At 41.1% G+C, this 17,661-nt stretch overlaps 1 protein-coding gene across 1 annotated transcript in view; it reads left to right on the top strand.

Moving 5' to 3' along the window:
* Window positions 1-17,661, top strand: part of LOC131960517 (pleckstrin homology domain-containing family A member 5-like) — a 241,091-nt gene that overhangs the window by 176,597 nt on the left and 46,833 nt on the right. The window contains exons 8-11 of the mRNA XM_059325753.1: window positions 206-278; window positions 5,984-6,084; window positions 7,605-7,720; window positions 9,738-10,859. Coding sequence (XP_059181736.1) covers window positions 206-278; window positions 5,984-6,084; window positions 7,605-7,720; window positions 9,738-10,859 — 1,412 coding nt within the window. The remainder of the gene's footprint in view (window positions 1-205; window positions 279-5,983; window positions 6,085-7,604; window positions 7,721-9,737; window positions 10,860-17,661) is intronic.

The raw sequence follows: 17,661 nt of genomic DNA, 5'->3' as shown, positions 1-17,661 counted from the left end.
GCTGGTTAATAGAAGCAGCCAGAGGGAGACACAGTGAGGGTGTCAAGAGAAGGGAAGTGAGGGGAGATCAAAGGAGAGGGACTGTGTGTGTGTGTGTGTGTGTGTGTGTGTGTGTTTGTGTTTCTGTGTGTAAGAGAGAGATGTATTTTTCTCTAACTTCACTTTGACTGACCGACTGATGTTCTATGACCTTTGACCCCTGCAGGACAGCACTGGCATGAAGCTGTGGAAGAAGAGGTGGTTCGTTTTGTCCGACATGTGCCTCTTCTACTATCGCGGTGAGGACACACACACACACACACACACACACACACACACAAATAATGATGCTGTTAAATTAAACAGGTTTATTTGTCAGATCAAAGTACTTTTTCAAGAATTCCACCACTCATGTTTGAAAGCCTTCCCAGGGTAAACTCTTTCTTCCAAACATACAGATGTGACAAATAAAATGGGAAAGTTGGAGTCACTTTTCTAAATGTCAAATTGGTGTCTGCCTCAGTTTTCTGTTTGCTGTGGCCATCACTTCCTGCATTTGTTTCACAATAAATATAATGCAACAGGCCTTTTAAAGGACAACTGCTCAGAAAATGTGACTGAGATTTTTGCCTGCTAATAATAGGTGAATGGATTTTGTTTATTTTGCGCTCATCATTAAAAAAAGTTTGTTTGAGCATTTCTCTGAGCTCATGTACCTTCAGTGAAGTGGTATAACAAGCAGATAACACACATGAGTCACCATCATGCTGTTCATCACCAATCAAGAGCAGTGTAACGGGTCAAATTAGTGGTCAACAGGTCACGTGTCCCTGCCTGTTAAAAGTAGTTGTCCTTGCTTTCACCCACAGTTGCACAACCCACGCTGCAGTACCACTAGTTTATAACTTTACATTCACAAAAGCTCATCTCTTCCTGCTTTGTGTCTCCAAAACCCTTGAGAGAGATTTTTCCATCTCCATAAATTGACAAATTAGCCGCTCCCAGAGCGCAATCAGCCGCCGCTTTCATGACAAACCCAAGGGAAAATTGGATGTTTATTGGCTTAGCCAGCCAGAAACGAGAGACAGGAGGCGTCCTCGGGAAGGACAATGACTTGCTCGGCTTTCCGTTAATAACCTCTTCTTTTACCATTTTTCTCCTGCATGCTCTATCACTTTATTCAAAAGTACCTTCTGTCATTCAGGTTGGGAGGTGTTTGCAGAATTTGGAGTTGTTGTACTTCATTTTTTTGTATGAGCAGGGATGATAAGCATTCCTCCTTCTGCAAATCTCATCTAGATCAATCCATTCAGTGTGTTTACACGCACTCTAATAATTCCATTATTACCAGGCTGAAGCAAGGCATTCTCCTCGACTTCACCAAGGGGTGGAAAGAGTACCAAAATACTTTGCTGAAATAAAAAGTTTTGCCACCTTTAATAACATTTATTTTTTCCAATTTTCTAAATATGTGGGGGGCTGAAGAAAAATAGTAACATGCCCCTACTCTTTACATGCCTAAAGCAAAACAGGATGTTGGACCGAAGAACAACATTAAGTGCATTAACATGTCACGCTCCATTAGGGAAATGTGTCCATGTGTTTGTGGCTTTGACGTGGGCGGCTGTAGCTCAGGAGGTAGAGCGGGTCATCCACTGATCCAAGTCACTGCTCCCTATGGGTAGGCCAGGGCCTTGCTATTATCCTGAAATAACAAGTCTGAACAAGGTAGGGATTTAATATATTGTGTGCACAAATTATTCTACTGTGTGCACACTTTTAAAGCTCCGTGGATACCCAAAAGAACAACATAAATAGTAGTAAACCATACATCAGCCCCGGATTTGCAGCTTGTTTAAACCTCAGTAAACGTGGTAAAGAACCTTGAAATGTCAATTGTTCTGAAAAAGATTTCTCAAAAGAAAACACCCCCTCACACTGCAGTGTATACCTGCAGCCTCTCTCAGCATGCCAGCTTACGCATTCTCTTTCTTTCTCGCTCATTTCTCTGTGTATGTTGTGTATCTCAATTATTCAGCAGCAGGGACTGGGCCGGAGAAGCTGGGGGCTCACCGTGCAGGCTCGGCTAAAGCAAACAGCAGCGCTGGCTCGAGGCTCTGTAGGTTTTTGCTGCAGCTGGTGCAGCAGACGTGTTTCTGCCTGCATTTGCTGCCTTTAGTTTGTAGCCTGTAAGTTCAAATCAAAGCAGGATCATGCTACACCGAGCACAGAGAGGGGATACAGTCATTACCATCGCAACATGAATCAGCTCAGATTGTTGTTGCAAGGCTTTGTGCGTGTGTGCGTGTGTGTGTGTGGCATCAATAAATATTTACTTGGTAAGAGGATTCGACTGTAATTCATTCATGGCAGCATTTCACATCTTTTGTGCTTTGCAGCTGTTTAGGAGGAGAGAACAGAAAGCAGTGTCTCTGTGTGCTGCATCCTGAGACTCTCTCCTCAGCTGTGTGTGTGTGTGTGTGTGTGTGTTTCAGGCTGTGTGCCACACACAGGAATGGAAACAAGATAGTAGCTCTGCCGTGGTCTGATAAGCCTCAGTAGGTGTTATTCCATCAATGTCTGTTAGTCAGGCACCACACCATCCATGTCATAGCTTTGTCTAACTACTTTCAAAATGACAAGAAGACACTCTGGACTTAACATCAAACAATCACACCACACTGTAACACATACACTTTAGCTCATGGTAACAAAGGGTACACAACTTGGCCTTTTTCTCCTCTGCTCACAGAGCATTATGTGTAGTGAAGTCCTGAATACAACATAATGCATTTGTCCTGTAAAAATTCTTCTGTTGTTACTACCTCACAAAATATTCAGACGTCTTTCCCTCTGGTGAACTACAGTTCATCTACATTTTTAAAGAATGATGTTCTTAAAGAGAATGTTTTTGAAGAAGCAATGGAATTGATCTTCTCAATGGCACATGGCTGTACAAATTCATCATGACGTGGAACTGTTCCCCAGTTCTTCCTAGCTTCCAGGAATGACATATTGTGTTATCCACATGAGTGCAACATCCCCCGATTTGGGCAGAGGGCTGGTGTCTCACAGGGATAGGCTGACTTTAAAACCTACAAATATTATTTTCGTGAGTGAGTGTCTTGTCTGTGAATGCAGTATGAGTGGACAAGTTAGTATGTGTGTGTGTGTGTGTGTGTGTGTGTGTGTATGGGGGGCATTTTATGCCCATGTGCAGGCTCGTCTCAGTGTACAAATAATTATTTACTTTATGATGATGAATTTTCAGTTTAACAGCTGCTTCGATTCACAATTCCAGCAGTCCATGAATTACCAAGAGAGAGCGATGAGACAGGCTTTTTCATTCTCACGTGCACACGTTAAGGCGTCTGAAGTGTTGGCTTTAGTACAATATTGACACATGTTGAGGTATATTAGGACTGGACCGTTGCTCAGACTGTTTGGAAAATGGCAGACCCAAAAAACAAATCTCTGGGAGGTGACTGGATGAGTCATTTGTCTATCACCGTCACACCCTGTCCGTGTTGTAACCACTGGGGAGAAGAGCCAAAGCCTTCAGTGCTTTTTTTTGCTGTTGTCTTATTGAAGAAAAACTGTTCAGTTCTGAAAGAAATGATGCTGTCGAGAATCTACGCCAGAGGGGTGAAACTCATTTTAGCTGAGGGGCCACATACAGCCCATTGTGATCTCATGTGGGCTGGACCAATAAATCCATAGTATAATAATGTATGTATGACAAGGCTTCCAAATGTTTCCCTTTTACTGTAAAGAAGTACATGTACATTTTGAAAATGTTTACAGTGAATCAACAATCAAGTTACAAAGCAGTTGACAAACACCCTGAGATGTCTTAAGAAAAATAGGTGCCATTTCAACATTTTTCAACATTCCATCTGTTTACTCACTGTTATTACATGCACATTATAATTTACTGATAGCTGGCTCTCCCACACCACCCCTACTAAGGTGGACGTTATTGAGGAAGCAGGTTAAATTATCCCCTGATGGAATTAGCAGTTCGGGCAACCACTTCTATGGTGTGATCAATGCTTAGAGTCTTACAACACAATGCTTCCTGGAGCAACACACAGTAACAGGTCCAATAACTCCCTCCATTTGCAGTCTTTACTTTATCTCTGAATTTCAAAAAGAAAGATGGCGGCACACAGTAGAGCAGCAGCTACTTTAGCTCCCGGTGATTATCTTCAGCTCCCAACTTCCACCCCACTTGAAAGTGTGTGAGAGGTGGGTGTGTACTGAGGTATAGTTCATCTGAACTTTTGAACATCGGAAAACACTAAAAGTTTGCACTGAAACTTAGTGCACCATTAAGTAGACTGAAGCACTTGATGCCAGTCCGCTCGGAGGCAGGAGGAGGCGTTCACACAGGCAGAAGAGGAACAAGCTGGCCGGCCTGTTAGCTAAGCTAAAGGCTGACACTAACAGGCGTGGAATTCAATCACTTTTCCTGGCTTTGTTTGCTCATTGGACAACAGAAAGGGCTCGATACACCTGCAACTGAACACCTACGGGGAGATGGTGAACTGTTGTGTATTTCTCCTGACAGAAACACGGCTAAATAGCAACAAGCCGGACTCTGCTTTTCAGTTCAATGGGCTTCAGTTTGCACGAGTGGAATGCAACCTGCTGTCAGGGAAATCGTGAGGTGTCCTCTGTGTATACATCAATAAAGGCTTGTGCAAAAACTGTTCCCTGATCAGCTTCCACTTCTCTGCTGCAATAGAACAGTTAACCATCACACTATTTGCCATGGAAGTTTACGGCGGTCCTGTGCTGAAGTCTGAGAAGTCAACGTAGAAGACCGTCAATGTGTTGCCGAGCAACGATGCCTTCATGTTCAGGGACTGTTTTGAATGCATTGATTGGCACTCCGGGCTGCAAGGAGAACCATGCCAGGGGGCATTAAAAGGACCAAAGCTGCATATGCTTTGAAAATCCAGGCTCACTTCACCACCAGCAATCCTCAGAGCATGTGGAAGGGCATCAAATCCATCACGGATTACAATAAAAGAGATGCAGAATGCCCTACAGAGCCGTCTCTCCCTGATGGCCTGAACACGTTTTATGCCCATCTGGAAGTGGCCAACACCACTTCCTGCACCAGACTCACCCTTTCACCAGGTGAGCCCGATCTGACCACAGCAGATGTGGAGGTCAACCCCCGCAAGGCTGAGGGACCAGGTAACATCCAAGGCTAGGTTCTGAGAGACTGTGCACACAGTTCTCAGAGGTGCTGAAAGACATCTTAACATCTCACTCTCCCTGTTCACCAACATGGTTCAAGACTGCCGCCATCACCCCTGTCCTGAAGAGTCAGAATGTGTCCTGCCTCAATGACTTCTGCCCAGTAGCACTCACCCCCATCATCATGATGTGCTTCAACCGGCTGGTCATGGCTCACATAAAGGCCACCTTGACCCCAGCGTGGACCCCCACCAGAATGCATACAAACAGAACTGCTCCTGTGCTGAAGCTTTCTCGGCTGTAGTCAACCTGGCCCTCACCTGTAGAGCAGAGACACTTATGTCAGGCTGCTCTTCCTGGACTTCCTGGAGTTTGGCCTTTAACACAATATCTAGAAACCTGATGAACAAATTGGCAATACTCGAGATAAATTGGAGAATAACGGCGTAATGTCCACTGAGGGTAGAAATTCTATTTCTGCATGTGTCAACTATATGGCGATGTACCCTTATGTGTAATATTTGATAATTATTGGATTCTTTGGAGCTCCCTCAAAGAGCAGAAATGTTTTCTATAAATGGACAATTGTGTCTCCAACTGAGGTTAAGTATAAGAAACATATCAATATACCACTCTCCTTAGTCAACTACACCTTCATATCTATCTGGTGTGTGATTTGACCTGGGGCAGTTCATCCCCTTAGTCACAACAAACTTAATGCTTACCACAGATTAATATAATTGGTAAATGGTTCCACATAGATCAGTGATCGAACCTTCTTTCTTCTTTGGTGCAGATGAGAAAGAGGATAGCATCCTTGGAAGTATCCTGCTGCCAAGCTTTCACATCTCCATGTTGTCGGTGGATGACCACATCAGCAGGAAATACGCTTTCAAGGTAATGATGATGATGATGAAGCTTCAAGAGTGCTTGAAAACTAAAAAAATGATTTACTTCTAATGTCCACAAACATACACTTTGACAGTGTGTTTAATATAGAGCTGGAATCAGGACATGGTTAGCCTTAGCTTAGCTTTAAGACTTGAAGCAAGGAAACAGATTGCATGCTTTTGTCTAAAGTAAAGCTTTATTGAAGCAAAACGCCTACTAACAGGAATAGTTTGTAGGACATGTTGTTTGACCACATTGAAAATCAAGAATGTTAATATCTGTTCCACATGGCCTCCAGGAAGCTGTGGTGAAATCCTGACGCAAACAAACATTTGAAGGATTGTGCTATCCTGCTGGCTACAGCGTTGCCAGGTTTTGGTCTCTTTACAGGAACAATGATAGTAAACATGGCAAACATTGTAAACATTGGATTTGCTGTCCCATGCCCCACATATGTTTCCTTTAACTTATTTATTAACTTATTAATCTATTTGTTATCTGTATGGATGTACAGACTGGGGAAGCTGCAGATAATGCCCCCTGGGGGATAAATTAAGTTGTCTGATTCTGATTCTGATTCAAGTTTTGATACTAAGCTAGGCTAACCATGTCATTACACCATCTCTGCAGTTAGCACATGATGACAATTAAATAAAATGATTATCCATCCTCTCATATCACAATTGGAACATAATGAATAAGCTGACTGTTCATTTAACCCTTTATCAGGCAAAGAACTATATTTGGTAACTTCAGGTAATATTTCGAGAAAGCAAATTTAGTAGATTAAAGTGGCAAATCTGCGCGAAAAAGTTGCAGATTTACGAGGAAAAAGTGAAAAAAGCAACTTTTTTCTCCCAGATTCACCACTTTAAATCTCATAAATCTGCAAATTTTTTCTTGTAGATTTGCCACTTTAATCTAGTAAATTTGCAATTTTCTATCCTTTTGTACAGTGTCCTTCAGTGCCAAGAAAGGCGCCTCCAAATAAAATGTATTATTATTAACTTTTTTTCTCGAAATATTACCTGAAGTTACCAAATATTGGTCTTTGCCTGATAAAGGGTTAACGGGGTGTTACTTAAAGTGAACTTCATCTTCTCCTTAGTTTATGTCATGAAAAAGAACACGGACTTGGAGTCCGTGTACAGAGCCTCACAGGTACACATGCACAGCATACATCAAAACATACTGTACACACAATTGTCAGTTAGGCATCAGTGTCATTCCTTTTTATGCAGTTTTACCTACGCCACAGAGATACACAGAGGAGTTTTGAAGACTTTCACACTTAAGCTGAGACAGCCAGTACACACACACACACACACACACGCACACACACACATTTCTACTGTACACAAGCACTTTCATCTGCCAACAGGAATGATGTAAAGACTCCCTGCTGGTATCTCAAGGTCACCATCATTGCTGTTTTATCTTCTCTCAGCCAGTCTGCGCCTCCTCCTCCCTCCTATTTATCTCACTCTCACTGTCAATATCTTCCCCCTTTCTACCTACACCGCCAGGCCACTCACCCCAACATGCGGACGTATTATTTCTGCACTGACACAGCCAAAGACATGGAGTCCTGGATGAAAGTCATGACGGATGCTGCTCTGGTCCACACTGAACCAGTCAGAAGGTCAGTACTCATCACAGGCAAGATGGTTGTAAAATAAACGCAGTCCCCGTGTTGGAACCACTCATTTATATAGAGAGCTGCAATATGTATGCTGTTTTATCATTTTGAATACATTTCTTTCTGCCACTTAAATAATGTTTACCATGACATGTTGTGTTGGTATCATTTTTTTCAACACAACCTCACCTATATGACAAGATCATAATGTTTTCACTTTTTTTTTACATTCAAATCACATTCCTGCTCAATTAAGAATTTTAAATGTTGGTTTCAGAAACAACGCATAAGAGTTAAAATGAGGATAACATCTAGTTCTATATTTTCATACTAAATATATTTTACCTTATCTCCGGTTTTACTTGGCCTATCATCATCAAACAAAAACTGGCATGGAGTTTCAAGCCGGAAATTTAGAGGGAAGCTGACGGCAGGGTTCGCTTTGTTTTTTTTGTCTTGACATCATGAAGATGTCATGCGCCAGCACTTTTATGGACTCAAGAGGGCTACGAATTTCCTCTTATTCATGAAGGCTGCAACTCCTCAATAGGCAAAGTTGAGTCATTGGTGATATTAGCCCTGTTTCCATTTCATGGATTACCCAGGTAATTCTTCTGATTGGGTGTGGTTAGGGAGATAGTGCGCCCAGAATCCGCCCCTATGGGCCATTTATATGGGAGATTTTGGAACTGGTCTGAGGCAGGGTCTTTGGAACATGCAGAAATTGTCTGCATATTCATTTGTGGGAGGAGCTGGGATGTGGTTGGTGACTCGAGCATGTGCGCTCAGTTCCATGCTGTTTGCGTACTTTTCTAGTTTTGGGACTATGCCATCTTTCAGTATGAATGCTACGCACTCTTTGAATCATGAGGCCCCAGGAAACGACAACCAACCAATCTTCCATGTCGACGTCTTCTTGTTTTTGTTTAGGATTTTTTTCTGAGTTAGCCCGGTCACGTCAGTGTCGTCACGATCAAAACAGTCGCTAAATGATTACCTAGCATTGAAATAGATGCATGGTGTTTACGTTATCAGCAAAAAAGCCTTGAGGGAATTGTTGCAAGTGGAGACTCGCCGTCTGAGAAGGTGAAGTAAGTGGGCGGGGTGACTAGTGGGACTAATGCGTGTAATGAAAACGGGGCTATTGTGTTGCATGATTGAGTGTAACATATTCACAGGTAATTAGTTTCTTTGAGCAACAGAACCATCGTTTTAGGGATTTGGGGGAAATAATGAATGACTGTTATATAAGCAACCAAGTAGCCCATGTTTATTGACATAATATGTTGATTAGAAAATAGTGTGTGGATGTTCAATGAGTATTAGTCGCCAGCATGGACTGACACCCTTCCAAGTGAGATCCTGCTGACTTGACAGGAATCCTGAGCTCAGGCTGGACATTTGACAACAGTGTGTAGATCATTAGATTATAGTTTTACTTTACTAGAACTGTTTTGTATGTCTGTAACTGTTGTCAATGATGATAATATTGTAGTTACTAAATTAACCACTGAGATCTGAGAAAAAAAGTAACATCTCAAAAAAAGCTTATCTGGCAGCCATACCTATGGTGACTACATGAATAAGTTATAGCTACGCTGTAGACAAAGCAACACTTCAGAGCTGCAGATTTTCAGATTTCAGATGATGTACTCCACTTCTATGTGACATCTACTGTGACCTGCTAACCCCAATTCTCTATGAAAGGGGATGGAAAGCTAAAGGGGTTAAAGTCTTTGGTGGGAATATGAAGTTATTAGTGAGGAACCCACCATAAATCTTCAGTGTCTTTAACCCCGTATCCAGAAGGAAGTGACTCTCTCAAGTTCTACACTGTCACAGGTGTCTGGCAGAGATCAGAAACTTCTAAGAAGTGGAAGGCAAGAAAGAAGGTGACAACGGATAGAAGGACTGTCAGACAAACCCAGGACTTCTGACACGAGTCTTGAGTTTTTTTATTCTCTGTGAAAACTTAACTCTGACTCTTTGTCTTGACATTCCTCTCTTTCTTTCTTACCAGATTAGACAAGTTGAAAGTGGATCAACGGACCCCTCAGGAGTTGAACAACTTACTAAATCACAGATGTTTGACCCGGCCCGAGATCCAGAACAACGAACGCAACCGTGAGCCTGTGCGACAACACTCACTATCTCGAGTCGACGACAAACGGCAAAAAGAACTGGAGAAGCACAACGGCCAGAGGGAGCGTGAGTATTACACCCTACAGAGAGACGGGGAGAGGTACTCCCTGAAGAAAGACGGCGTGAGCTACATGCTTCATAAGGACGCAGAAAAGTATCTCCTCCACAAGGATGGAGACAAGTACATGCTGCGAAAAGGCGGGGAGAAATCCTCGCTTCAGAAAGATGGAGAGGTTTACACAATTCACAGGGATCTGGAAAAGTACGCTGTTCAGAACGTGGACGAAAAGTGCACTGTGACGCCGACAGAGGAGAAATATGCTCCAGCTAAAGATGGAGAGAAGTACCTGCTCACGAAGGACGGAGAAAAATATGCACTGCAAAAAGAAGGAGACAGGCACACACTCCAGAAAGATGGACAAAAATATATTCCACAGAAGGAGGTTAAGAGACAGTTGTCATTAAAAGAGACAGAGAGGTATGGCATAATGAGGGAGACGGAGGGTAAATATGGTGCCATACAAGTTATAGACAAATACGGCACTGTGAGGGAAGTGAAGAAATACAGTACACTCCGAGAAGGGGATAAATATGCTTATCTCAGAGATGCAGGGAAGTATGCTACGGTCCGTGGTGGGGATAAATATGGCTTCCAGAGAGACCCGAGTGGAGAGAGGTCTCTGACTAAAATCAGCAGTATTAAGCTGCAGCCAGCTCAGGCTGCCGCTATCGCAGCTGCAGTGTCTGCGTCCCGACAGGGCCAGGCCAACCTCAATGTCCAAAATCCTGCACAGGTCAACAGCTCAGGGACCACAGCAGGGGAACAGACTGGGGACTGCAGCCCGGCAGAGGTGGACAGCAGCCTGGTTATGGGTCCAGGGAAGTCCCCTGTTCCAGTCCAGGAGCCAGAGAGGGGACTGTCCAGGACCAACTCCATGCAGCAGCTTGAACACTGGGTCCGCACACACAGGACAAGAGGACCGGACGATGATACCAGAAGGTGAGACTGTGTGTGTGTGTGTCTGTGTTCTTGTACTTCCCACATAGTGAGGACCGGGACACTCAACAGAGGACATTTTTGTGGAGTGAGGACATTTTGTCCGGTCCTCACGTCTTTAAAGGCTTGTTTGAGAGTTCAGATTTTTTTTCGGGTGAAGGTCACAATTAGGTTTATGTTAGGGTTAGGGTTTGGCATTTAGTTGTGATGGTGAAGGTTAGATTAATGGTTAGGGTAGGGACTAGGGAATTCACTATTCCAATGAGGGCCCTCACAAAGGTAGAAGTACAAGGATGTGTGTGTGTGTGTGTGTGTGTGTGTGTGTTTTCTTAATTCTGTACACAATGTCAAAATGAGCGTGCATGTGTATGAGTTCATTTTGTCCACCTTCTAATTTCAGAAATTCTCTAGAACTGTCTAGATTCTGTTACTTCAAATGTTACATTGGATCATTCAGTCTGACATTGAGTTATGTTCTGTTTGGCAGGGCAGTTATTTTGTTCTTGTTTTGCCCCAAAAAATCAGTAGTGAGTGATGTATTTATCCTGCTGCAGACACTTTGAGTTGACACAGAAGCAGCTGTACCTAGGAGCAGTTTTTGTTTTTCACAACGACCAGTGAAACATATTGATTGCAAATACTGACTCTTTTGGCCACTTTGGGGGCAGAAGAAACTAAACATACATTGATATTCACATTGTTTGAGATAAAAAAAAAGTGAACAATTGCCTATCCATGACTTAAGGAGCAACATGATCACTCATTGTGAGTGTTGTTTATGTCCATCTGATGAATCTCAGTCAATCAATCTCATCTCACTTTTAACTAACTAAATGCTCCACACTGTTCATCAGCTATAAATGTTGCTAGGTAGCTCGCTAGGTAGCTATGCATGAAAATGCTGTCCTCCTTTATAATCCTGTCTCCAAAGCACTAATTGGCCAATTGTGGCCAAAAGTGGTTGAAGTAGTTGTCAATCAGCATAACCATTGTTGCCAACTGGTGACTTTCTGACTGATTTGGTGAGTGCTTAGACTGATTTTGGCACATAGGGACAAACAAATGTAGCCACTTTTTGGACAGGCCTTAACTTCTCTCTCTTGATGAGACTGAATGTGTTCAGTAAGTTGGGGACAGCAGCAACAAATAACATGAATAAATCTGCATGGACGTAAGCAATAACATGACTTCAGTTGAATAACATTAGCTCTACTGTGAAATTTCGTTTTTGCTCAAAAGGATGGAACAAACCTTTCCAACGACATCATTAGAATATACCATCAAAAAAGAGCGAGGAGAAAATTGAAACACGAATTAGCTGTAAATATGCAAACCACCTTAACCTCTTATTTTATCATTACATTACATTTTAGAAAACATACAGTGCACTTATTCTTCAGCATTTATTATACTTACAGAATGAACCTGCCAGTTCTTTTTAACTGGCAGGTGAGTGGATGAATCATCTGTCTGTCACCATCACACACCTTCCGAGCTGAAAACCCCCTCGGAGAAGAGTAATGGCCTTTAGTGATGTTCTCTGCTCTTCTTCTAATGTAGAAATATCAGCTCTGATAGAACTGATGCTGTTGCAGCATCCATGCTAACCTCTTCAGGAGCCGCCATTATTGTTTAGAACCAACAGTCACCTCTCTGTGTAATCACAAACATGAAGCACAAAAATGCCATTAGCTCCTCACAGGACACTGATTGACTGAATCACTGGTTGTGTGACTCAAAGATATTATTTGGTCTGTCATGATGGATTGACAAATCCATAATCCTGTGATTCTCACGTGTACTTGTGCTATCGCAAGCTGCCATGCAATGTCAAGTCCATCTGGCAACCATTTTTTGCATTTATTTACCTCTGCAAATCATTTCTGGTTGTTGTCCCTTTCATTGACTGAAATCACGGAGGAATTGGCTTCAATGCAAAGATGAAAATCAGTAGATGGACTGTGTTGGGCACATCACAGCACGAAGGAGAATAAGTTGTTACTGTTGGCCTTAAGAGGGACAGATGTTGAAAAGACTGCTTCTTGCTCCTTTTGGCAATTTTGTGAACTAATACATAACTATTTTTCATGTTACCTTCTTTCATTGCATGAATTTTTGTAAAAAGTTGTTTTTGGAGCTTAACTAGCAATCCCCTGGCTGTCCTCACATTCTCTTCTGATAGATTTCTGTATTTTTCCCGATGTTTTGTCTTGAGGAGATGGCTCGAGTTGTAGTGTTCGGGTTGCAAATAAAGCACACAGCCTTATTGCCAACCTCTGTGAAAAAATACTGAACTGTCTATGACTCGCACGACCTGCCGTGCCTCAGATCTGACTTCAAACATCACTCACATCAAGGTCAACTGCGACAGGAAGCACTCTCACAAAGTAAAAGTTGACTTAGGTAGTTTCCTTAAACTTTTTAGCTTCATGAGTTAAATGGTGAAGTCTGTCTTACACCTCCTGGGCCGGAGAGACCCATCGTGCAGGTCAGATCCAGCCCACTGGCCATATACTCAGACTTAAAGAGTGGTGTGGATCCTCTTTACTTATAATACTTTAGATCTAGTCTCTCTTAATAAGATGAGCCCATTGCAAAATAATCATATCAGATAAGAAAGCTAGTCACAGTCAGTTTAGAATTTTTTAAATCTTGTTTTAAAAAAAAAAAGTTTTGTGATGACATCACAACATGCAAATTATTGCAAAACATAATGGAGTGACATCGCTTAACTTTTTTGAAAGTCACACCTTTGGCCAAACTGCATAAGGCATCAGTAGATCTGACTATAGTTATATGTGTGTATTCCGTTAGATTCACGGGTTGTTCAGATGTATTCTTATGGCCTGTATGAACTTATCATTTCAGCTGTAACTGGTGGTGTGAAATTGGACCTGAGGGCAAATAGAAATAAATGTAAAAACATAATTCAAATCTGTAATAAGGCTTAATTTCACCACCATCGTAGGACAGACGACCCAGATGTAACCCTGAAGTTACCTTGCTCACCACAAGTCTTGTTTGGTAGTACAGGTGGATTCACTGGATTTGGGTTGTGATTAAGAACTCAACCAGGTTAGATTGGAGAATCCTTTTATATGAAGACTCTTTATATACTAAGCTGAAATGTGTAGACCCTTATGCACCAACATCCTTTACAAATTTAAATTGTATTATTTTGATGATTTATGAAATTGCATTGTTACAATACATTCACTTCATAATTACTACAATACATGCTACATACAGTTCCAGCGTTACTGTGGTACTGTTGCTGTGTATAGAGCCACTTTATGCACAGCTAGGACTTAGGTTCCTTGACAAAGACAAACCATTATTTTTCAGACTTTTCTCATAAATCTGTAACTTTTTTTCTCACAAATTTGCCTCTTTAAACTTCGTAAATCTGTGATTTTTTTTCTCTTAGATATGCATCTTTAATCTTGTGAATTTGCAATTTTTTTCTCGAAATATTAACCCCCTCCCCCGTATCCATTTTTTTTTCATACTTGGTAAATGGTTAATGGAGTGCACTTATATAGCGCTTTTATCCAAAGCGCTTTACACTACACACTATGCTCATTCATCCATTCACACACACATTCATACTAGTGGCCAAGGCACAACGGTGCCACCTGCCTCCATTGGGAATTTATTCACACACCAATGAACGCAGAATCGGGAGCAATTTGGGGTCCAGTATCTTGCTCAAGGATGATTCGACATGTAGGCTGACTTTTTTCATGTGACCGATCAACCAGCTGAGCCAAAGCTGCCCCCATACTTATCCTTAATAAGCTGTCGTAGAACTTTGACTCAGTACAAACCAAGGAAAAAACTTGGTAACGCTTTATATTAAGGTGCTTGTAATAACCATTCATTAACAAGTAATAAGGCCCTTGTAAGTCCTTACAAGATGCTTATTAACATTATTGTGTGTTTATAAGCTTATATAAGTGTTAATAATGGCATTACAACACCCATGACCCACCCATTATGTCTTTGCCATGCCTTTATTAATCTTATTTTGTTTGCTTATTGATATTAAAATATACTTTATTGCTCATCTATTATAAGTTAACTATAAGTTAACTATGCTTTTTGCAACTACCGGATCTAAAGCCAGAACAATGCCTTATTACTTGTTAATTAATGGTTATTAAGGACTTTATTATAAAGCGTTACCAAAAACTTTCCTTCCATCAAGCAGAACACCAAAGAGGCCATTCATCTTACATTGCCTTTGCCTGGTTGCTATTTATTTTTATTTATTTTATTTTTTGTGGCAGCGACAAATGATCTAGATGTATGTATGTATGTATAGGATATTTTCTTTTTCACCCCAAAAAGAAAATGTGTTTTCAGAACACTACACTTTTACAACTCAAATGTCAAACCTACACACCCACACACAGTCATTCATATGCAGTATGCACTTTTCTTCACGACAATCTAAATGCAACCTCTCATTCCAACAGGTCAGCTCCTCCACAAGATTTATAACCTTTTTCATCTCTGCCTTTCCATCTTTCCCCCTCAGCCCCCGTCTGTCTTCCTCTGTCCTTGCTCTGACCTTGTGGACCAGAGGGAGCTGAAAAATCTTTGTGTCACCACAGATCTGTATCCCATTTGGGAGCACTTGCGTTTAGCTGCCATTTAGCCAGCTGTACAGAGGAAAACGCAGCAGAACAGACACACAGAGCGCCACTGCTTCCCTCTCCTTCTGCTGCCATGAATAAGTCATGGAAATTAGACTGCAGTAAGAGCTGAGCAAGCTAAGTGCTGCCGAGCCACATTTGTCATATTTATCAGGACTTGGTGCAAACGAGGGAAATAGAGTAACTATGTTGTAGGACTGATTGTTATTGTTGTTAACACTGAGTCCTGCTTCTGCTAACAGCCATATTATTTAAAGTGAGCGCAGTAGTAGCAGGGATTTGGTCTAGTTTATTGTTGTGGGTAGCCTAAACTGTGATGAAACCCGACAGTTGTATTGTATTGTAACATGGCCAGAAACAAACTCAAAGACTTGGTATTGTAGCTGATGAAGACATTTTAACTGAAAGCAAAATGCAGTAAGTGAGAGTTGTGCACTGTTATATATTATACATATATAACTGTTGTTTATAATACATAACTATTTATATATATTATATATATACAGTCATGGAAAAATATTAGCACCTTTGTTTTCTCCTTGCTTTCTTGATCATTTAATGCCTGATACAACTAGAGATACATTTGTTTGGAAAAATGTAATTATAACAACAAAAATAGAGCTGATATCTAGCCATTTACATGGTTTTCTTGATGATAGCCAAAGCCATTACAGGAAAACCAGGAAAATGGCTCGATATCAGCTCTTAAATTAAACTCTTATGAGCTATTTTTGTTGTTATCAATATATTTGTCCAAACAAATGTACCTTTAGTTGTACCAGGCATTAAAATAAACAAGAAATTGAAGAAAACAAGGGTGGTCTAATCATTTTTTCTATGACTGTATATAACCATTCCACCGATTTCAAATGGTAATGCCATAATGTATGTTAAATACTAGTTTTAGTCATTAAATAATAAAAAAAAAAAAAATCAAACTGCACACTGTGGTCAGACAACAATGGAATACTATAAACATTAAACTATGGAGCACCTTAGGAGCCTGAAATACCCTCTGTCTGTTTTCTCTCTGTTTTGTAAAGTGTCATTGTAGTAAGGCCCTAAATAGAGTTGTTTTTTTTTTTTTAAAGATAACACCCATTTCCATTGATCCATCACAAAACAAAGTTGGGTTGGTATTAAATGAACCTGTAATTGTTCTTTTGCCACCAAAACTTGCATGTGATAGCTGTGTTTTGTGTGCCTATGTATACTGTTGTGTATCTGTCCCTATAAAACAAATCATAAATAAATAAATAAAAAAAGGATACAAATCTGCCAGAGATGATAGATATAGCTAACATAGCTAATACGTAATAAAAAGTTAATTAGCATTAGTTAAATTAGGTGGGAGAGACCCTATAGACGTTATGACTGAATACAGCTGTTGTATTGTACTGGAAATTAGACTGTTTTGGCTGAAGTGTGTTCAGTGAGTCGATAAAGGAGCTGAATTGAAAATATATGAATGGTCTTTGGATTGTTGCTAAGAAAGGGAGCTTGGATATTGGATGGTAGCTGTTAAGATCTGAGACATCACCACTTTATATAATGGTACTACTGAAGTGCTTTTCCATGAAGCAGGAATAATGCCTGTTAAAAAGGTTCAGTGCTCAATGTGGTCAGATTAAGGGAGTACTTAGATAGAGAAGTTATGGGTCTAGAATATCAGCACCAGTGCTTCTGTGTGGTTTTGACTTAAGTAGAGCTTTACATACCTCTGCGGTGCTTAATAGACTAAAAGAAAATTGACATTCAGAAGAAGATGAGGCAGTGGGGAGTCCCTCTGCTGGACTGATATGGAAGTTGCTGACAGTTGAGTCTGCAGACTTGTGAAATGCGAGACATGAAGAGTAGAAATGGTGATTAAAGCTTCCACCATGGATCTGTTATCAGAGGAAAGGTTTGATTTGAGGTGGGAGGTTTGACTGTGATGTGTTCTTAAAAGATGCTATGCTATTTCAGAATTTAGAAGAACTATCACAGGCAGAGAGAGAGAGCTGACTGATGATAATTAGATTTCGCCGTCCTGATCATACTGGTGTAAATTATTCTGTTTTGCAAATGTTAACCAATCCCCAGGGGTGCTGGTACTGGATCTAGCTTTGTCTCTGTTGCTGATGGCAGTGAAGAGTTATGGGGAGAAC

Source organism: Centropristis striata, chromosome 22 (assembly GCF_030273125.1).
Source record: "Centropristis striata isolate RG_2023a ecotype Rhode Island chromosome 22, C.striata_1.0, whole genome shotgun sequence".
NCBI classification, from domain to species: domain Eukaryota; kingdom Metazoa; phylum Chordata; class Actinopteri; order Perciformes; family Serranidae; genus Centropristis; species Centropristis striata.
Note: the sequence above shows the minus strand (reverse complement) of the source record. Positions and strands in the feature narration are given on the sequence as shown.